At 41.8% G+C, this 16,814-nt stretch overlaps 1 protein-coding gene across 1 annotated transcript in view; it reads left to right on the top strand.

Annotated features, from left to right (window-relative positions):
• Positions 1-16,814, top strand: part of LOC147022155 (protein TANC2-like) — a 437,623-nt gene that overhangs the window by 77,472 nt on the left and 343,337 nt on the right. The window contains exon 2 of the mRNA XM_085890484.1: positions 13,644-13,724. Coding sequence (XP_085746610.1) covers positions 13,644-13,724 — 81 coding nt within the window. The remainder of the gene's footprint in view (positions 1-13,643; positions 13,725-16,814) is intronic.

The raw sequence follows: 16,814 nt of genomic DNA, 5'->3' as shown, positions 1-16,814 counted from the left end.
GGCCCTGTTCTTTTTCTGGTTTTCATCAATGATCTCTTCGACTCTCTGGAAAATCCTCTATATCTCTTTGCTGATGACTCCACCATCTGCCGTACCATCGGTCATCCCTCAGACCGGCAAGCAGCAGCTTCTTCGCTCACTGCAGATCTGGATAAAATCACAAACTGGTCCAACACGTGGAACATGTCTTTCACTCCAGACAAATCTCACACTCTCACTATGTCTCTCTGAAAGGACCGTTTAGAACCCCCCTCCCCCCATCCACTTTCTCAACAATCCTCTGGAAGAAGTCCTTTCTTTCAAGCTTCTGGGTCTCACTATCTGCCATGACCTTTCCTGGGAAAGCCACATTTCAAACCTCCCCTCCAAAGCCAGTCGCCGACTGGGAATCCTCCGTCATACAAAGGCCTTCCTCGGCCCACCTGAGCTCCTGACCACTTAAAAACTTTCGTCCGCAACCTGATGGAGTACTGCTCTCCCCTCTGGGCTGGTGCTCCTGCCTCTCACCTTTCTCGGCTTGACGCTGTGGAAACCAAGGCATTTCGGATCATGAGCATCTCCCGCAATGAGGCTGAGTCTTTGGGCCTCTCACTCTCTCACTGTAGGCTCGTCGGGGGTCTTTCTCTCTTCTACCGTCTCCTCTCCAGCCTTGCCCCCCCCCCCACTCTCTCTCTCTGTGATTTGTCCCCACCAGATTTCCGCAGGGCGCTCAGGTCCGCCAACAACCCCCTTCTGGTAAAACTACCAAAATCACGAATCACTGCTCACCTTCACTCTTTCATTCCTCTTTTTCCCCACCTTTGGAATAAACTCCCTCACTCTATTCAATCCTATTCTTCCCCACAGACCTTCAAAACAGCTGTTCACCACCACCAACCATCCCCCATCCAAATCCCCGATCTTGTCAACCCCCAATAATCCACCCAAGCCCACTTCCTTCAATTCCCTGCTTTCCTTCCTGAAAATCCCTGTAATGTCTGTCTTGTATTCCCCATGTCCCCAACCCCATCCCTTTCCCTTCCACAGAACTAATGTCTCTGTTCCCCACTGTTTTGTCCTTCCCACTCTCACCCCTCTTGCAGCCTGGTGTTGGCGCAGTGGTTAGGGCAGTGGCTTGGGACCCAAAAGGTCCTGAGTTCAAACCCCGTTGGGACACTGAATTAATATATGTATGTATATATGTATATATGTATGTATGTATAATGTATGTATGTATATATGTATAATGTATGTATGTATAATGTATATGATATATATATATATATATATATATATATATATATATACATATATATATATATATATATATATATATATATATATATATATATATACATATATATATATATATATATATATATATATATATATATATATATATATATACATACCAAGTCGGAAACACCAGGGGGTTGACTCAGCCTGCCATCCTTCCGAGGTCGGCGAAATGAGTACCAGTTGTACTGGGCCCGGTGTATGCCCCAGTTAGAATAGGTGTACCATATCCCTGTGTGTCGTAAGAGGTGACCAGGGTTGCGTCAGGAAGGGCATCCGGCGTAAAAACCTCTGCCAAATCATTATGCGGACAACAAAACGAATTTCCATACCGGATCGGTCGAGACCCGGGTTACCAACGACCGCCACCGGTACCGGTGGTCAGCAGGGTACCAGTGGAAATTGTGCTACTGCTGGGCGAAGGAGGAGAAGGAGACGGGGAAGGCGGGTCCAGAGGCAGTGGGAGAGGGGGAAGGGTAGAAGTGTGCAGGTGAGAGTTGGAACTCTGAATGTTGGGACGATGACTGGCAAAGGGCGAGAGTTGGCTGATATGATGGAGAGAAGAAAGGTGGACATACTGTGTGTACAAGAGACCAAGTGGATGGGGAGTAAGGCTCGGAGCATTGTAGGTGGTTTCAAACTGTTCTACCATGGTGTGGATGGGAGGAGAAATGGTGTCGGAGTAATCCTGAAGGAAGATCATGTCAAGAGGGTATTGGAGGTGAGGAGAGTGTCTGACCGAGTGATGAGTGTGAAGTTGGAAATTGAAGGGGTCATGATGAATGCCATCAGTGCCTATGCCCCACATATGGGGTGTGAGATGGAGTATAAAGAAGATTTCTGGAGTGAGTTAGATGAAGTGGTGGAGAGTGTATCCAAGGATGAAAGAGTGGTGATTGTAGCAGATTTCAATGGGCATGTTTGGGAAGGGAATAAAGAGGATGAGGAGGTGATGGAGAGGTACGGTCTCAACAAGAGAAATGTGGAAGGGCAAATGGTGGTAGAGTTTGCAAAAAGAATGGAAATGGCAGTGGTAAATATGTATTTCAAGAAGAATGAGGAACGCAGGGTGACGTACAAGAGTGGAGGAAAGTGCACACAGGTGGATTACATCTTAAGCAGGAGATGCAACCTGAAAGAGATTAGTGACTGTAAGGTGGTGGCAGGGGAGAGTGTAGCTCGATAGCATCGATTGGTGGTCTGTAGGATGACTTTTGAGGTGAGGTTGAGGAAGAGAGTGAGGGCTGAACCAAGGACCAGATGGTGGAAGCTGAAGGAGGAAGACTGTTGCGTGAAATTTAGGGAGGAGGTGAGACAGGCGTTGGATGGTGGTAAAGATGGGTGGGATGATTGGGCAACGACAGCAGAAGTGGTGAGGGAGATAGCTAGGAAGGTACTTGGTGTGACATCTGGACAGAGGAAGGAAGATAAGGAGACTTGGTGGTGGAACGAGGAAGTACAGGAAAGTATAAGGAAGAAGGGGTTGGCGAAAAAGAAGTGGGATAGTCAGAGAGATGAAGAAAGTAGATAGGAGTACAAGGAGTGGCGGCGAAAGGGAAAAAGAGAGGTGGCAAAGGCCAAGGAAAAGGCATATGACAAGCTGTATGAGAAGTTGGATACAAAAGAAGGGGGAAAAGGATTTATACCGATTGGCAAGACAGAGGGACCGAGCTGGGAAGGATCTGCTGCAGGTTAGGGTGATAAAGGACGCAAATGGGAATGTGCTGACGGGCGAGGAGAGTGTGTTGAGAAGGTGGATGGAGTAGTTTGAGGAGCTGATGAATGAAGAAAATGAGAGAGAGGAGGTTGGAAGAGGTGGAGATAGTGAATCTGGAAGTGGGGTGGATCAGTAAGGATGAAGTGAGGACTGCTATGAAGAGGATGAAAAGTGGAAAGGCGGTTGGCCCAGATGGTATACCAGTGGAGGCATGGAAGTGCTAAGGAGAGATGGCAGTGGGGTTGTCAACCAGATTGTTTAATAAAGTCTTGGAAAGTGAGAGGATGCCGGAGGAGTGGAGATGAAGTGTACCAGTTCCGATTTTCAAGAATAAGGGTGATTTGCAGAGCTGTGGAAATTACAGAGGGATAAAGTTGTTAAGCCACACCATGAAGTTGTGGGAAAGAGTAGTGGAAGCTCAGTTGAGAAGAGAGGTGACGATCTGTGAGCAGCAATATGGGTTTAAGCCAGGAAAGAGCATCACTGATGCGATGTTTGCTTGGAGAATGTTGATGGAGAAGTATAGGGAAGGCCAGAAGGAGTTACATTGTGTGTTTGTGGATTTAGAGAAAGCTTATGATAGGGTGCCAAGAGAGGAGTTGTGGCATTGTATGAGTAAGTCGGGAGTGGTGGAGAAGTATGTGAGGATTGTGCAGGATATGTATGAGGACAGTGTGACAGCGGTGAGGTGTGCAGTCGGAATGACGGACCGGTTTAAGGTAAAAGTGGGATTGCACCAAGGATCGACTCTGAGCCCTTTCCTGTTTGCAATGGCGATGGACAGGTTGACGGACGAGATCAGACTGGAGTCCCCATGGACTATGATGTTCGCGGATGACATCATGATCTGTAGGGAGAGTAGGGAGCAGGCTGAATCGAGCCTCGAGAGGTGGAGGTACGCACTGGAGAGAAGGGGAATGATAGTCAGTCGGAGTAAGACGGAGTACATGTTCGTAAATGAGAGGGAGGGTGGTGGTATGGTGCGGTTGCAAGGAGTTGAGGTGGGGAAGGTGGATTGGTTTAAATACTTGGGATCAACTGTCCAAAGTAACGGAAAGTGTGGGAGAGAAGTGAAAAAGAGAGTGCAGGCAGGATGGAGTGGGTGGAGAAGAGTTGCAGGAGTGATTTGTGACAGAAGGGTAGCTGCAAGTGTGAAGGGAAAAGTATATAAGACGGTAGTGAGACCAGCTATGTTGTATGGTTTGGAGGCGGTGGCGCTTACAAAAAGACAGGAAGCGGAGCTGGAGGTGGCAGAGTTAAAGATGCTGCGATTCTCATTGGGAGTGACGAGGATGGATAGGATAAGAAATGAGTAAATTAGAGGGACAGCGCAGGTAGGACGGTTTGGAGACAAAGTGAGAGAGGCGAGATTGAGATGGTTTGGACATGTGCACCAGAGGGAAGCGGAGTATATCGGGAGAAGGATGCTGAAGATGGAGCCGCCAGGCAGGAGGAGAAGAGGAAGTCCAAAGAAGAGGTTCATGGATACGGTGAGGGCGGACATGCGGGTGGTTGGAGTGTCAATGGAAGATGTGGAGGATGGAGCGAAATGGAAACGGTTGATCTGCTGTGGTGACCCCTAACTGGAGCGAGGCGAAAGAAGAAGAAGAAGACTCTCACCCCTCTTGTCTCATGTCCACCTTGTTGTGCATTGTGTGTTCGCTCTCATACGAGCCTCGACAAGGTATACAAAAAAAAAAACGGATAATCTGCAAGTAGTAATCTGCAATATAGAAATCGAGATAAAAATTAAATTTAGTTTAAAGCTAAATTGTTGTACAAGTAATTATGACTATATTTAAAATCAATTACTACAACAGTTGTGGGAGGTAAATAAATTTTATTACTTTTTGTTAATTGACTTTCTAGTCACTCGTAAATGTAAATACTGTATATTTAAATGAAAAAAAATGACATCATTTAATAGCTGGCACCTCATTTGTTTTAAATATTCAGAAAGTACTTATACGAGGTAAATTAATTTTAATACAGTATAATGATGAACCAAGTACATAGTTAAAGCGTTGATTTTTAATTGATTTTGAAGAGATTTTTAAAATTGATTTGATGAAGCTTAATTTTTCTTAATCTAATAATGTTTTCTTCATGAGCTCTCTGGAAAAAAGAAAAATAAAGCCTCATTGGTATGCATAGCTGTCTGCGCTGTCGCTGATGATTCACCAATGAGCGATGAAACCGGTCTGGCAGCTGAGGGGGTGTGTAAAAATGAGATTCTCGTGTATGTACTATTTGTGAATGTCTTTATAGCTGCGGAATAACTCTGGGAAGGGTTTGATACAGCATAGCACTTATCTTGGGTAGGCCTTCTTGGTTACTTGATGCAGCTTCTTTGGCTGAAGGTGGGAGGGTCAATTTATTATATGTTTAGATATATCTACAAAATAAATAAATTGACACCTCCCATGCTCTCATGGTTTTTGGCTGACATATATATATATATATATATATATATATATATATATATATATATATATATATATATATATATATATATATATATATATATATACATATATTTGTAGTCCTCGATCTCCGTTAATTCTCTAGCCGTTCTTTTTAAAACTCAACGCCATTGATAAAGCATGGACACTTTTCTGATTTGCTTCATAATTTTTGTGTTGACGCTTTTTCATGGGGGCAATTTTCTTTTAAACTTCTCCCCAGAAATAAACTGCGCCGTAACCTCTCTGCTCGTGTTTCTGTGACCCTCGGAATGTCAGAGAAGCATAAGACACCATTGATACGAGCAAGTGATGCTCGTGCATTGAAGAAATGTAAGACCCTTGCGTTGGAAATGAAATTTGACATTATATAACGGTTTGAGAGACTGGAAACTCCTTCACAAATCAGACGTTCGCTATTTTTTACTTAACTGGTCTACGATCGGGGCGATACTCGAGCATAACTCGAGAATTCTCGAACACGTGAAGGGATCTACGCCGATGAAGTCAAAGGGAATTACCAAGAAAAGGAGTAGTGTGATCGCTGAGATTGAAAAACTATTGATTTTGTTGCTCAAAGACGAGACAACATAATTGGTGCGTGTTGATGTTTATGCTGCATGCTATTATGGGTATGAAGATACAATGACTGCTTTTGTGGGCTTTGTTGTCATGTCTATCCATTATTTACTGTTTGAACATGAGTTGAGCTTTGAGTACATCTATTTATTACTTATTATTGGACCTTGACTACGTTTATATATTACCTTTAATAATTACATCATATTGGAACATACCTTTTATCCATGTAGACCTTTAAAGCCCTGACACCTTTTGGACCTCTTAGACCTTTCGGCCCCATGAGACCATTTTAAATCTTTTGTACCTTTTGGCTCTTTTAAGACCCTTTTTACCTTTACATCTTTTATACCCCTCAGATCCGTAAGACCCTTAAATCTCTAAGACTCCTAAGACCTCCCTGTAAGACCCCGTAGACCCCTAAGACCCTTAAAACTTCGAAGACCCTTTATAACCCTCAGACCCTTAATTTACATCCCCAAAGCCCTTAAGACCCCTTGGGACCAAATGACCCTATAAACTCCATTGTAAACCTTGGTCCCAAAAGACCCTATATACTCCATTCAACCCTCAGTCTGGGGGTCTTCTGCAATAACACTTGAGGTTCACCAGTCATAATCAAAAGGTCCCCATTGGCAAACCACCTCAGTACCAAGCTAAATGGGTGCAAAATAGAATTGATTCATTTATTTTCTCTTCTTTTTTTCAGGCTCTGCTCATCTTCGTTCGTGGCATAAAGTCCCACGTGGAATAAAAAAGTCCCACATAGCAAAGAGAAAAGTTGCATGTGGAAAATAAAATGTCCCATGTGGCAAAAAGAGAAAACGGTGTCCATGATGACAATTTCTCCCCTATTGTAATCAAATGGGATATTTTTGTGATTTTATTTTTGCCAAACCTCAGAAATTTTTCAACATATCAGGCTGAACCTTTCATTGCTTCTTTCTATGCATGTGCAGTATATGTGTATAAAATCTGGTCAAAATTAGTCAAACGTCAATGTCAATGCCCTCCAAAACATGTAAAACACCGATTGGTCCGCAGTCAGAAAATGTATCAACCTAATCTGTTACGCAAAACGTTCTATCAGGTAAAACACTTGATAGGTCAAATTTTCCAAATTACCAAATTGCTGTTTCCATGGCAACTATTATTTATTTGGATTTCGCTATGCATGACATCATTCTTGTTTGTTCGTTTGTGAGCATAATGTCTGAAAAGTCATGGACAGATTCCGATAAAACTTGGTGGTGAGATTGGGTGTGTGACACAGAAAATTCATGAGACTTTAGTAAAGATCCAGATCCAGATACGAGAATTTTTAAGTAATTCTTCACCATTGAGAGATGGAGCCAAAAACTATATTTACCATGATATCCCAAAAAGTTGGAGACAGATTCGGACAAAACTTGGTGGATGAGTTGGGTAGGTGACAAGGAGTAGCCAATTATATTTAGGTTCACGTCCGGATGCATATCTGGTCTATCGGTGGGATACAAAACATAAACTGTTCTCAATGGTGGATGTATGTGCTCTACTGACTATAGTTGTAGTACATATATGTATCAAATGACCTCAAATTGTGGTGTTTCTTTCCTTATGTAACCATTGTAGCTTTTCGGTTAAGTTATAGTTGAGTCTTCGGAAAGTTGTTCGAGACATCTGTAATGTTCCAAAGTTTACATTTGTTAAATAATTATGAACACATTTTGATATTGTGCGTTATTCAGGGTCATCAGCTCTAATATGACAACAACATGTAAACAGGTTTAAGATCGAAAGTTGAAAATTTCCAGCTTTAAATCAAAATGAACCACGTACACCAATCTCTTTGGAACTGTAATGTGCCTGCGTTAATTAAACTTGAAATGTAATTCGGAAACTTGAGCATGAAGCAGCATTCCCATTCACAGATTTATTACATTACATGACTTGAAGCAAATTGCTTAGGAAATAATAATTTCCAGGATCCTGTGATTTTCAACATAATTACAATTGAAAGGGAATTTAATCTTTATGAAGTAGCCCCCCCCCCTTCCACCCACCCCCATCCACTACCCCTCCAATCTGTCTATCATGAGTGTTACATATGATGACTGACTCCCATCTGGTGCTGTTTGTTGGATAACTGTTTCATACCAATAAAACTGGTCACATTTCCATAATTGTTGAAAAAAAAAAACTTATTTTAGTCTCTTGGTTTCATTTAGCTTCAGAGGGAGATACTTGTGGTGGTAAGACAATCCAACATAATCAGATTGTTTGAAAAGTTGGTCGTGTAAAGTTAGAAAGCAGTCGCTTGTCTTGTGTATAAGCCTTACCTCTCAATGACTAAATGTTAGTGTTAAATTTAAGTGGCTGGTTGATTCTCCACGAAGTAAATTTTGTTCGACATAAAGCAAGTCATTTGCACTATCTGAAGAACTCGGTCTTTCTTTCAAGGAAGAAATGTTATTCTGATGTTCATCTTTGGTTTAGAGGCCTGTAAATGAATTCCTCAGCAGTGAATTACAAGTTGGTCCTTGACATAGTCCCAGAGGACCGATTGACTCACCTGAAGAAATGATGTGCCACGGTCACAATCATCCAAATGACCTTGCTGTGAGTCAATCACACGGATTGCCGAGCAATGGACCCAATTGAGATTGAAAGTATACTTTACTTCGGCTCAATTTGATTGCATACATTAAACAAACTTTACTTAAGCTCATTTAGGTCAGCAATTTGATTCTGACACTGTACGAGTCAGGTGAAAGACTTTATATATGGTACGTGCTACTTCTTTGCTTCACGCTCAGCAAATGATAGAGCACAGACAAGCAGCCGGACATTGGTATTCACGGGCAGGAGGACGATCTCCTGAATTGCCCCCTTGAGTGCGGAGAATAAAACGAATTAAATGAAGAAGGATGGCATCATTGATACAGAGTGCTCTGGGTAGTGACACCGCTTCCCCCAAGCTCAGTGCTGTGTTTGTCTAAAATATGTCACATCGGTGTGTGTGGAGGTTTTGTGTTACAGCTCCTACATGAGCCTTTGACGGAGCAGAATAAATATATAACACATACGAGACGAGTCGTGTATCCCATCATCTTATCCCTCAAACACACAAAGGAGATTACATGAAGTAAAATAGATATGTCTATATACTACCTACAACATCAACGTATGGAATCACACAAGAAATCTAACCCCCAACTCTCCCAGTTCGTAACAGTGTGCATCGAGCAGCAGAAATTGAATGTATGATGACATTCTTAATGTCATCACAAACCGACTTTATCCATGCAGTTCTACTGCTTCGGGCCCTGTCACACCTTGACGTTTTAGCCAGCGTATGGCAAGGTCTCAAAATGTATGTAAAACGCTGGCGTACGCTGAACTATTGATGTTTTAAAAAAAGTTTTGGGCGTATAATAACGTGTTGGACGTATGCATAACGTAGTAGTAACGTACACAGAACGTTTCAATCACATATAGATAACTTATACCAACGAATGCTTAGCGTGTTGTCGGCGTTCACAACCTATGCCCAACGATAGTCTAACTTATGCATAGCGCGCGGCAGCGTATCGCCGACGATCACGTGGCGTCGGCTATTCATAGGCTGCGGTTCGACGATTCAAATCATAACCGCACTACACATCGAAGTGTGAAGCCGCTGTCACACCTTGACGTTTTAGCCAGCGTATGCCGACGTATGAAAAATTTGCCGAACCAAGCTGGCACACGTCGAATACGTTAAGGCCCTGTCACACCTTCACGATTTAGCCAACGTATTCCTGACATATGCAAAATTGGGCTAAAACGCCGGCACACTTCGAATACGTTATAGGTAAGTTTGTATACGTTAAGAGCACGCTGGCATACATCATAGTTGTACTTTGCGGTTGTCCTCGAATTTAACATGCTTGAAATTTTACGACGTATGACTCACACGTTCCACTACGCTGGCCATAAGTTGTAGGCACGTTACGCGACCATTGACGCACGTCGACACGTCGACACACGTTACTTGTAAGTTACTCATAAGTCGAAACATGTCGAGGTAATGTTTAGTGTACCCAAAACTTATTTATAACCTGTGAGTAACGTGTTGTAGGCACGTTACACGATCGTTGACACACGTCGAGGCACGTTACTTGTAAGTTACTCATAAGTCGAAACACGTCGAGGTAATGCTTAGCGTACCCAAAACTTATTTCTAACATATGAGTAACGTGCTTTGAACCTATGTGTAACGTACATCCAACGCATATTGACGTATCTAGACGTATTTGATTGACGTCTTCCGGACGACCACAGAACTTACTGAATGTGTTTCTAATTTACAGCTACCGTATAATGGCGTATTGGCAGCGTTTAAAAAAATACAAAAACAACAATAACTTCCGATATTTAGTCACATGCCGTTACGTCACGTTCGATTGCCTCTTCAGTTTGCTCATGTCTTATTCTTAGTTCCTCCTCTGTGAATATTTTCTGTTTGAGGATATTGTCACGTCAACGTTGAAACTTAAAAGCAAATGTCCGAATATATTTTAAAATTCGTGATAGACTAAAAAAATAATAATAATAATAATAATTAAAAAAAAACAACAACAACTTCAGATATTTCGTCACGTGCCTTCACGGAGCCAAGGAGAAAAAAAGAAAATGTGCCTTGACGGAGAAAATCAGTTTCGGGTATGCTAAACATTATCTCGACGTGTTTCGACTTATGAGTAACTTACAAGGAACTTGTGTCGACGTGTGTCAACAATCGCATATCATGCCTACAAATTATTCCCAGCGTAGCGGAACGTGTGAGCCATATGGCGAGTACGTCGTGAAATTTTCAGCATGCTTGAAATTTCACGACGTACTAAACGTACCATGAAATATGACAGCGTACTTCATCGTTTTTCAGCGTGCTCTTAACGTATACACAACTTACCCATACCGTATTCGACGTGTCCCAGCGTTTTAGACATTTTTCATAGGTCGGCATACGCTGGCTAAATCGTCAAGGTGTGACTGCTTGGTTGACACTTCCAATTTTCAGGCGGTTATGATTTGAATCAGCGTGCGGCAGGTTTTTAACAGGCTACGCCACGAGTTCGTCGGCGATACGTGCAGCGCGCTATGCCTATCGTTGGGCATAGGTTGTAAACGCCAAGAGGCTAAGCATTCGTTGGTATAAGTTATCTATAAGACAACGAAACGTTCTGTGCCCATTACTAATATGTTATGCATACGACCAACACGTTATGAATACGACCAAAACTTTAAAAAAAAACCATCAAAATTTCAGCGTATGCCAACGTTTTACATACATTTTTATACGTTGCCATTGCTGGCTAAATCGTCAAGGTGTGACAGTGCCTTTATAACCGCACTAGAAATCGAAGTGTTAACATCACAGTCATACCGAAGAAAAAAAAAAAACAGGGAATCTAGAACACTGACGCTAACCATTACATTGACGTGTTTCGACTTAGGAGTAACGTACAAGTAACGTGTGTCGACGTGTGTCAACGATCGCGTAACGTGCCTACAACTTATGGCCAGCGTATGCGGAATGTGTGAGTCATACGCTGGCATACGTCGAAAAATTTCAAGCATGGAAAATTTGTCTAACACCTCGGCGTACTACGACGTATGCCAGCGTGCTCTTAACGAATACAAACTTACCCATAACGTATTCGACGTGTGCCAGCGTTTTAGCCAAATTTGCATACGTCAGGCATACGCTGGCTAAATCGTCAAGGTGTGACAGGGCCTTTAGAAACTGTAAATTTATCAAAAGCAAAAAGTAGAGCATTGTTTATTGTTTTTTATTTATCTATTATATAATGATAGATTTTGTTGTATTTTTTGTTTTACAGCAGTTATGGCACTATCGTTTACATTATCACTCTGAGTAATTAAACTTCATATAATGGCTTTTTCAACTGGTCTTTCCTGGTTGTCAGCCAGTGACTGGTGGATCTCTAACGCAAACATATTTTTTGTAAATAAAGGCTATGTCAAGGAAGAGAGAGAGTTTTTTTTAAATCACTCTGTATTGAACTTCAAAAATGGTTTTATAACTGGCTTCACATATTTCCGAGGGACGGCACTCGCATTGATGAATCACCCTGCCTGTAAAACACCGGGATGACAGTTTATCGCTGGGCCAGGATTCAAACCCAGGCTAGACAGCTCAGATGAGAGTGTGCGTACCTCTGGCTTTCCTGCCAGCCCCTCATTGTGATCAACACAGAAATGATCTTTGAACGTTTTTATGAAATACTGAGATACCATGTGGAAAGTTAATTTGCCTTGAATACTGTTTCCTTGATTCCCACAGTCACTTATTTTCATGTTGATTGAGGATTTTGTTTCTTTGTGAACTGAGAATGGAAGTAGAAATGACGTTTAATTAATAATTATTTAGTAATGGCAATAATAGTATCTCCTGGTTTTGGCTTCGCAGTTATGGTGGCTTGGGACCTTAAGGTCCTGAGTTTGAGCCCCTATATAATAACCGTTGAATTAACACCAGGTGGGGTTGACTCAGCCTGTCATCCTTCTGAGATCGGTGAAATGAGTACCAGTGTACTGGGGTAATAACCATTCAGGGAGACCTGTGTCGGAGTGGCAACCTGTCCAGGACTGTACTCCTTGCCAATGAAACTGCCCTATGCGCCTTTACTGCACAAAAGGAATGGTATTATTATATAATTTTATGGCAATTGTTGTCTTTTGGAGATTAATCTTTCTGTTCATGATTAGAACAACTATTAAAATCTAGGCTCAAGGAAGAGCAAGAATTGAAACATCACAATGTGTATTGAAACAAGAATTGAAACACCACAGCCTTGCTCTGCATACAAATGAAGAAAAGGAATGCAGGAAGAGACCAACAGGCCCACCAAACCTGCACAATCATGTCAACCTCCATCCCTCATACTTCCAGATAACTATCCAACTCAACTTTAAAAGTATTCACTCACTCTCCTATCAATACCATTGCAGGGAGACCAATCCTTGCATTCAGCACTCTCTGAGTGAACGACTGGCCTTACAACCATTCTGACTCTCCTCTCCTTTACTTTTAAACTGTGCCCTGTTGTCCTATCGGTGTCCATTTGTCAAAAAATGTTTCGCTTGTTTTATTTCCTCCCTTTATTATCTTAAGCATCTCTATTGGATCCACTCCCAATCGCCTTCTTTCTAATGTAAAAAGACTTATCTGTTTCAGCCTCTTGATCCTCAAAGCTCAGTCGAGCTCGGCCCGGGATCAATCTATTTGCTCGACACTGTACCCTGTCTGACCTTTCATTATTTTGCGATCACCAAGAACAAAAGGTGTAGGTTACCTTTAACTTGCTCAGCTAAACGGACGTCTCGATGTCACCAAACCGCTGGATAAGTAATCGTACATTACGATTACCATTGTTGATATTCAATTGTTGGAATGAGTTATCAAGGTCTGAGACAATTTACCACGATTTTGTATCATGGGAGAGTATTGCTGAAATCATGGAAACATTTCTGATTTTGTGACAAATGTAAATGAGAGGTATTTTTAAAATTTTTATATTTTTTTTAAAGAATGTGTTCCTTTTTTTTTCTTTTCTACATAGGGCCTCAGCAAAAGGATCAAAGTCGTGTGCCACCTCAACACGAAGACCTGGATATGGATCCACAACCAATCACATCACGTGGTATGTGTGTGTGTGTGTGTGTGTGTGTGTGTGTGTGTGTGTGTGTGTGTGTGTGTGTGTGTGTGTGTGTGTGTGTGTGTGTGTGTGTGTGTGTGTGCTTTCCCTGGAGTTATTATTGTTGCGGCAAGTTTCATTGTATTTAAATCCCTGCTCCTCTTCCCCGCGATATCTTATTCCGACTTGTTCTAAAGTGTTGTTCTTTCAAAAATAGATAAATTTTAGTAGTTGTTCTGTCTTGTGGTATTGTAAAAGCCATCAATGCAATTTGATGTAAAATTTTGTGTTCAGACATGCACCTGAGACATGTTGCTTCATGTTGCTTTTTCTTGTGTGTTACATATTAGTCATTCAGGATTTGCATTATTTGTAAACTACATTTCAAACAAAAAACTCAAAGGCAAAAGCACTTTCTCTCTCTCTCTCTCTCTCTCTCTCTCTCTCTCTCTCTCTCTCTCTCTCTCTCTCTCTCTCTCTCTCTCTCTCTCTCTCTCTCTCTCTCTCTGTCTCTCTCTGTCTCTCTCTGTCTCTCTGTCTCTCTGTCTCTCTGTCTCTCTGTCTCTCTGTCTCTCTGTCTCTCTGTCTCTCTCTGTCTCTCTGTCTCTCTGTCTCTCTGTCTCTCTCTCTCTCTCTCTCTCTCTCTCTCTCTCTCTCTCTCTCTCTCTCTCTCTCTCTCTCTCTCTCTCTCTGTCTCTGTCTCTGTCTCTCTCTCTCTCTCTCTCTCTCTCTCTCTCTCTCTCTCTCTCTCTCTCTCTCTCTCTCTCTCTCTCTCTCTCTATGGACTTTATAATTATGAGTTCCCTTGCAAAGGAACTTAAATGCAGGAGGAAGCCATTTAGCCATTCAAGCCTGCACAATGGTTACCGGCTTATGTTTGTTTGTCTGTGCTCTATTCTGTTAAATGCTGACCATCAAGGAAGAAAGCAGCACGTACACTTTTTAAGTCTCTGCTATGACTGTCTGAGGTTAGAACCACCATCCTCCTTTTATGAGCACAACATCTTTGCTGCCAATGAGACCTTGATTTACTATGGGCATGGAGCTTATGGACATACTCATCAGTTTTGTCCTCATGCTAATAAGAATCATTCCGAGGAAGTACAATCTATTCCTCCATGCACCCCCTCCCCCTCCACCCTCCTTGGAAGACTATGTGCATTGGTTTCCTACCCAGAAGAGTCTGTCCCAGAAGACTATGTGCATGGATCTTTGATCACACGGAGGTCTAGACTGAAACACCATGATGTGGTTAATAATGGTGTTGATGATGACAGTGCAGCCTTGAAATGTGTAATTGGTGAACCCAATGGCATGGGAGAGAGCCTGCAATCTCTGGAAGGAATGATTTGTGATGAAGAACAGTTTGTCTGTGCAGCATCTAAAAATAATCTGGAACTTTTTTTGTTAAATGCCCAAGAGAATGACAAAGGTAAGAGGGCATAAGTAGTACAGACAGACAATACTTCATTTCACCTGGATGGCTTTTTGCAAGGTGAGCAAAACGATAATGTATTAGTTGAAAACGAGCTTTCACCACTCACTCACATTGAAGAAAATGACAATGTTGGGACTCGTACTCTTTGAGACATTGCTCGTGAAAATGAATGCCCTTGGTGCCAATGGGGAATTTAATCCGTTAAGCGATAGTGACCACCATTCCCTTTCCCCCCACATGGCAGCATGTAATGATAATGATGCTGATCAGACTACTTTCAGTAGGAATAATAGGGCAGCTATTTCTGTGCAAACACAACAGAAAGAACCCCCTGAAAATGACGGGTTTGAGACACACCGAAGGAATTGTGATGAGGTGCAAGTACGGTCCAATAAGGAGGCAGTCGTAGCCTTTCTTCTGCAGGTGTGTTAATAGGTGTATTCCAGGCGGAAGAGAGGCGATCTAGTATAATCGAAGGAAAATGTTTTTGACCTTTTAAGTGATGCCTTTAGGCAACTGCTGTAAAAAAACAAAATTGATTATGTCCCTGACATTAAAAGCCTTGATTGTGGCTGCAAGGATGATCTCTTACACAGGAGTGATCCTGCAGAAATTTCAGAACCTCAGTTTCAGCATCTATGGCAAACCATTACTAAAGTGAATGAGGAATTTCAAGCAGAAGGTGAATACTAGTTTTAAAAAGATCATAAACAATGGAATTGCATATTGCCTCTTAAAATATAAATTTGGGGCTGTCGTCCATTTGGGAGAATTCAAACAATTCAGGCAGCAGTAAGTGTGATAGCTGTTATTCATTTTACAAGAGGTACTTCTGATTCGGGGGTTTTTTTTCCACGTGTTGGTCGAACCTGCAGCTACCGGTTCAACCTCATTAAAACTAAGTTTTCCGAACTGGATTCACCTTGTTTTTTTTTAAACTGTTGTGTCTTCATCCCTGTTTTGTTTTAATATATATATATATTTATATATATATATATATATATATATATATATATATATATATATATATATATATATTTAGTATACATCATCGAGGTTCGTGCAAGAGTTGGTACGAGCATGCTGAATGGATCAGGATGAAACGGGACAAAAACCAGATTCAAAATACACATGCATGGGGTGGACAAGATGAATAGGGAAGGAAATGCCAAAGAAGGAAAACTGGAAGGAGGAGGGATTTGGGTGGGGTTAACGAGGGTCAAAAAGATATGATGGCTTTGGATGGGGGATGATCTGACATGGTGGTGAACAGCTGTCTTGAAGACCTGGAGGGAAGAATGAGACTGAAAATAATGTGGAAGTTGGTTCCTTGGGTTGGAAAAAAATGGAACAAATGAGCGGAGGTGAGCGGTGATCCTGGATTTAGGTAGTTTGTGTTTCGATCTAAATTTTCTGTGTTAAATCGTACGTCGTTATCCTATACATTATTCCCTCTCTTTAAACTTGTTCTCTTTGACCAATTTTGAAGTTAAACTGTTTATCTGTGAACACCAAAAATTTGATCTCAATGGTATGGTTCAGCGTTAAACGATTTGTAAAATACAGAGCAGATACTCACAAATTGTGCAATTCACGCATCTGTTTTGTCGCAGTGCAAATGGGAAATCCCGTCAAAATGCCAAGCGACTGTACATGTG

Source organism: Eptatretus burgeri, chromosome 8 (genome assembly GCF_056783735.1).
Source record: "Eptatretus burgeri isolate ZD-2024b chromosome 8, Ebu_testis_v1, whole genome shotgun sequence".
In the NCBI taxonomy this organism is placed as follows: domain Eukaryota; kingdom Metazoa; phylum Chordata; class Myxini; order Myxiniformes; family Myxinidae; genus Eptatretus; species Eptatretus burgeri.
The sequence above is the reverse complement of the archived record's forward strand: the minus strand, read 5'-3'. Positions and strand labels throughout refer to the sequence as shown.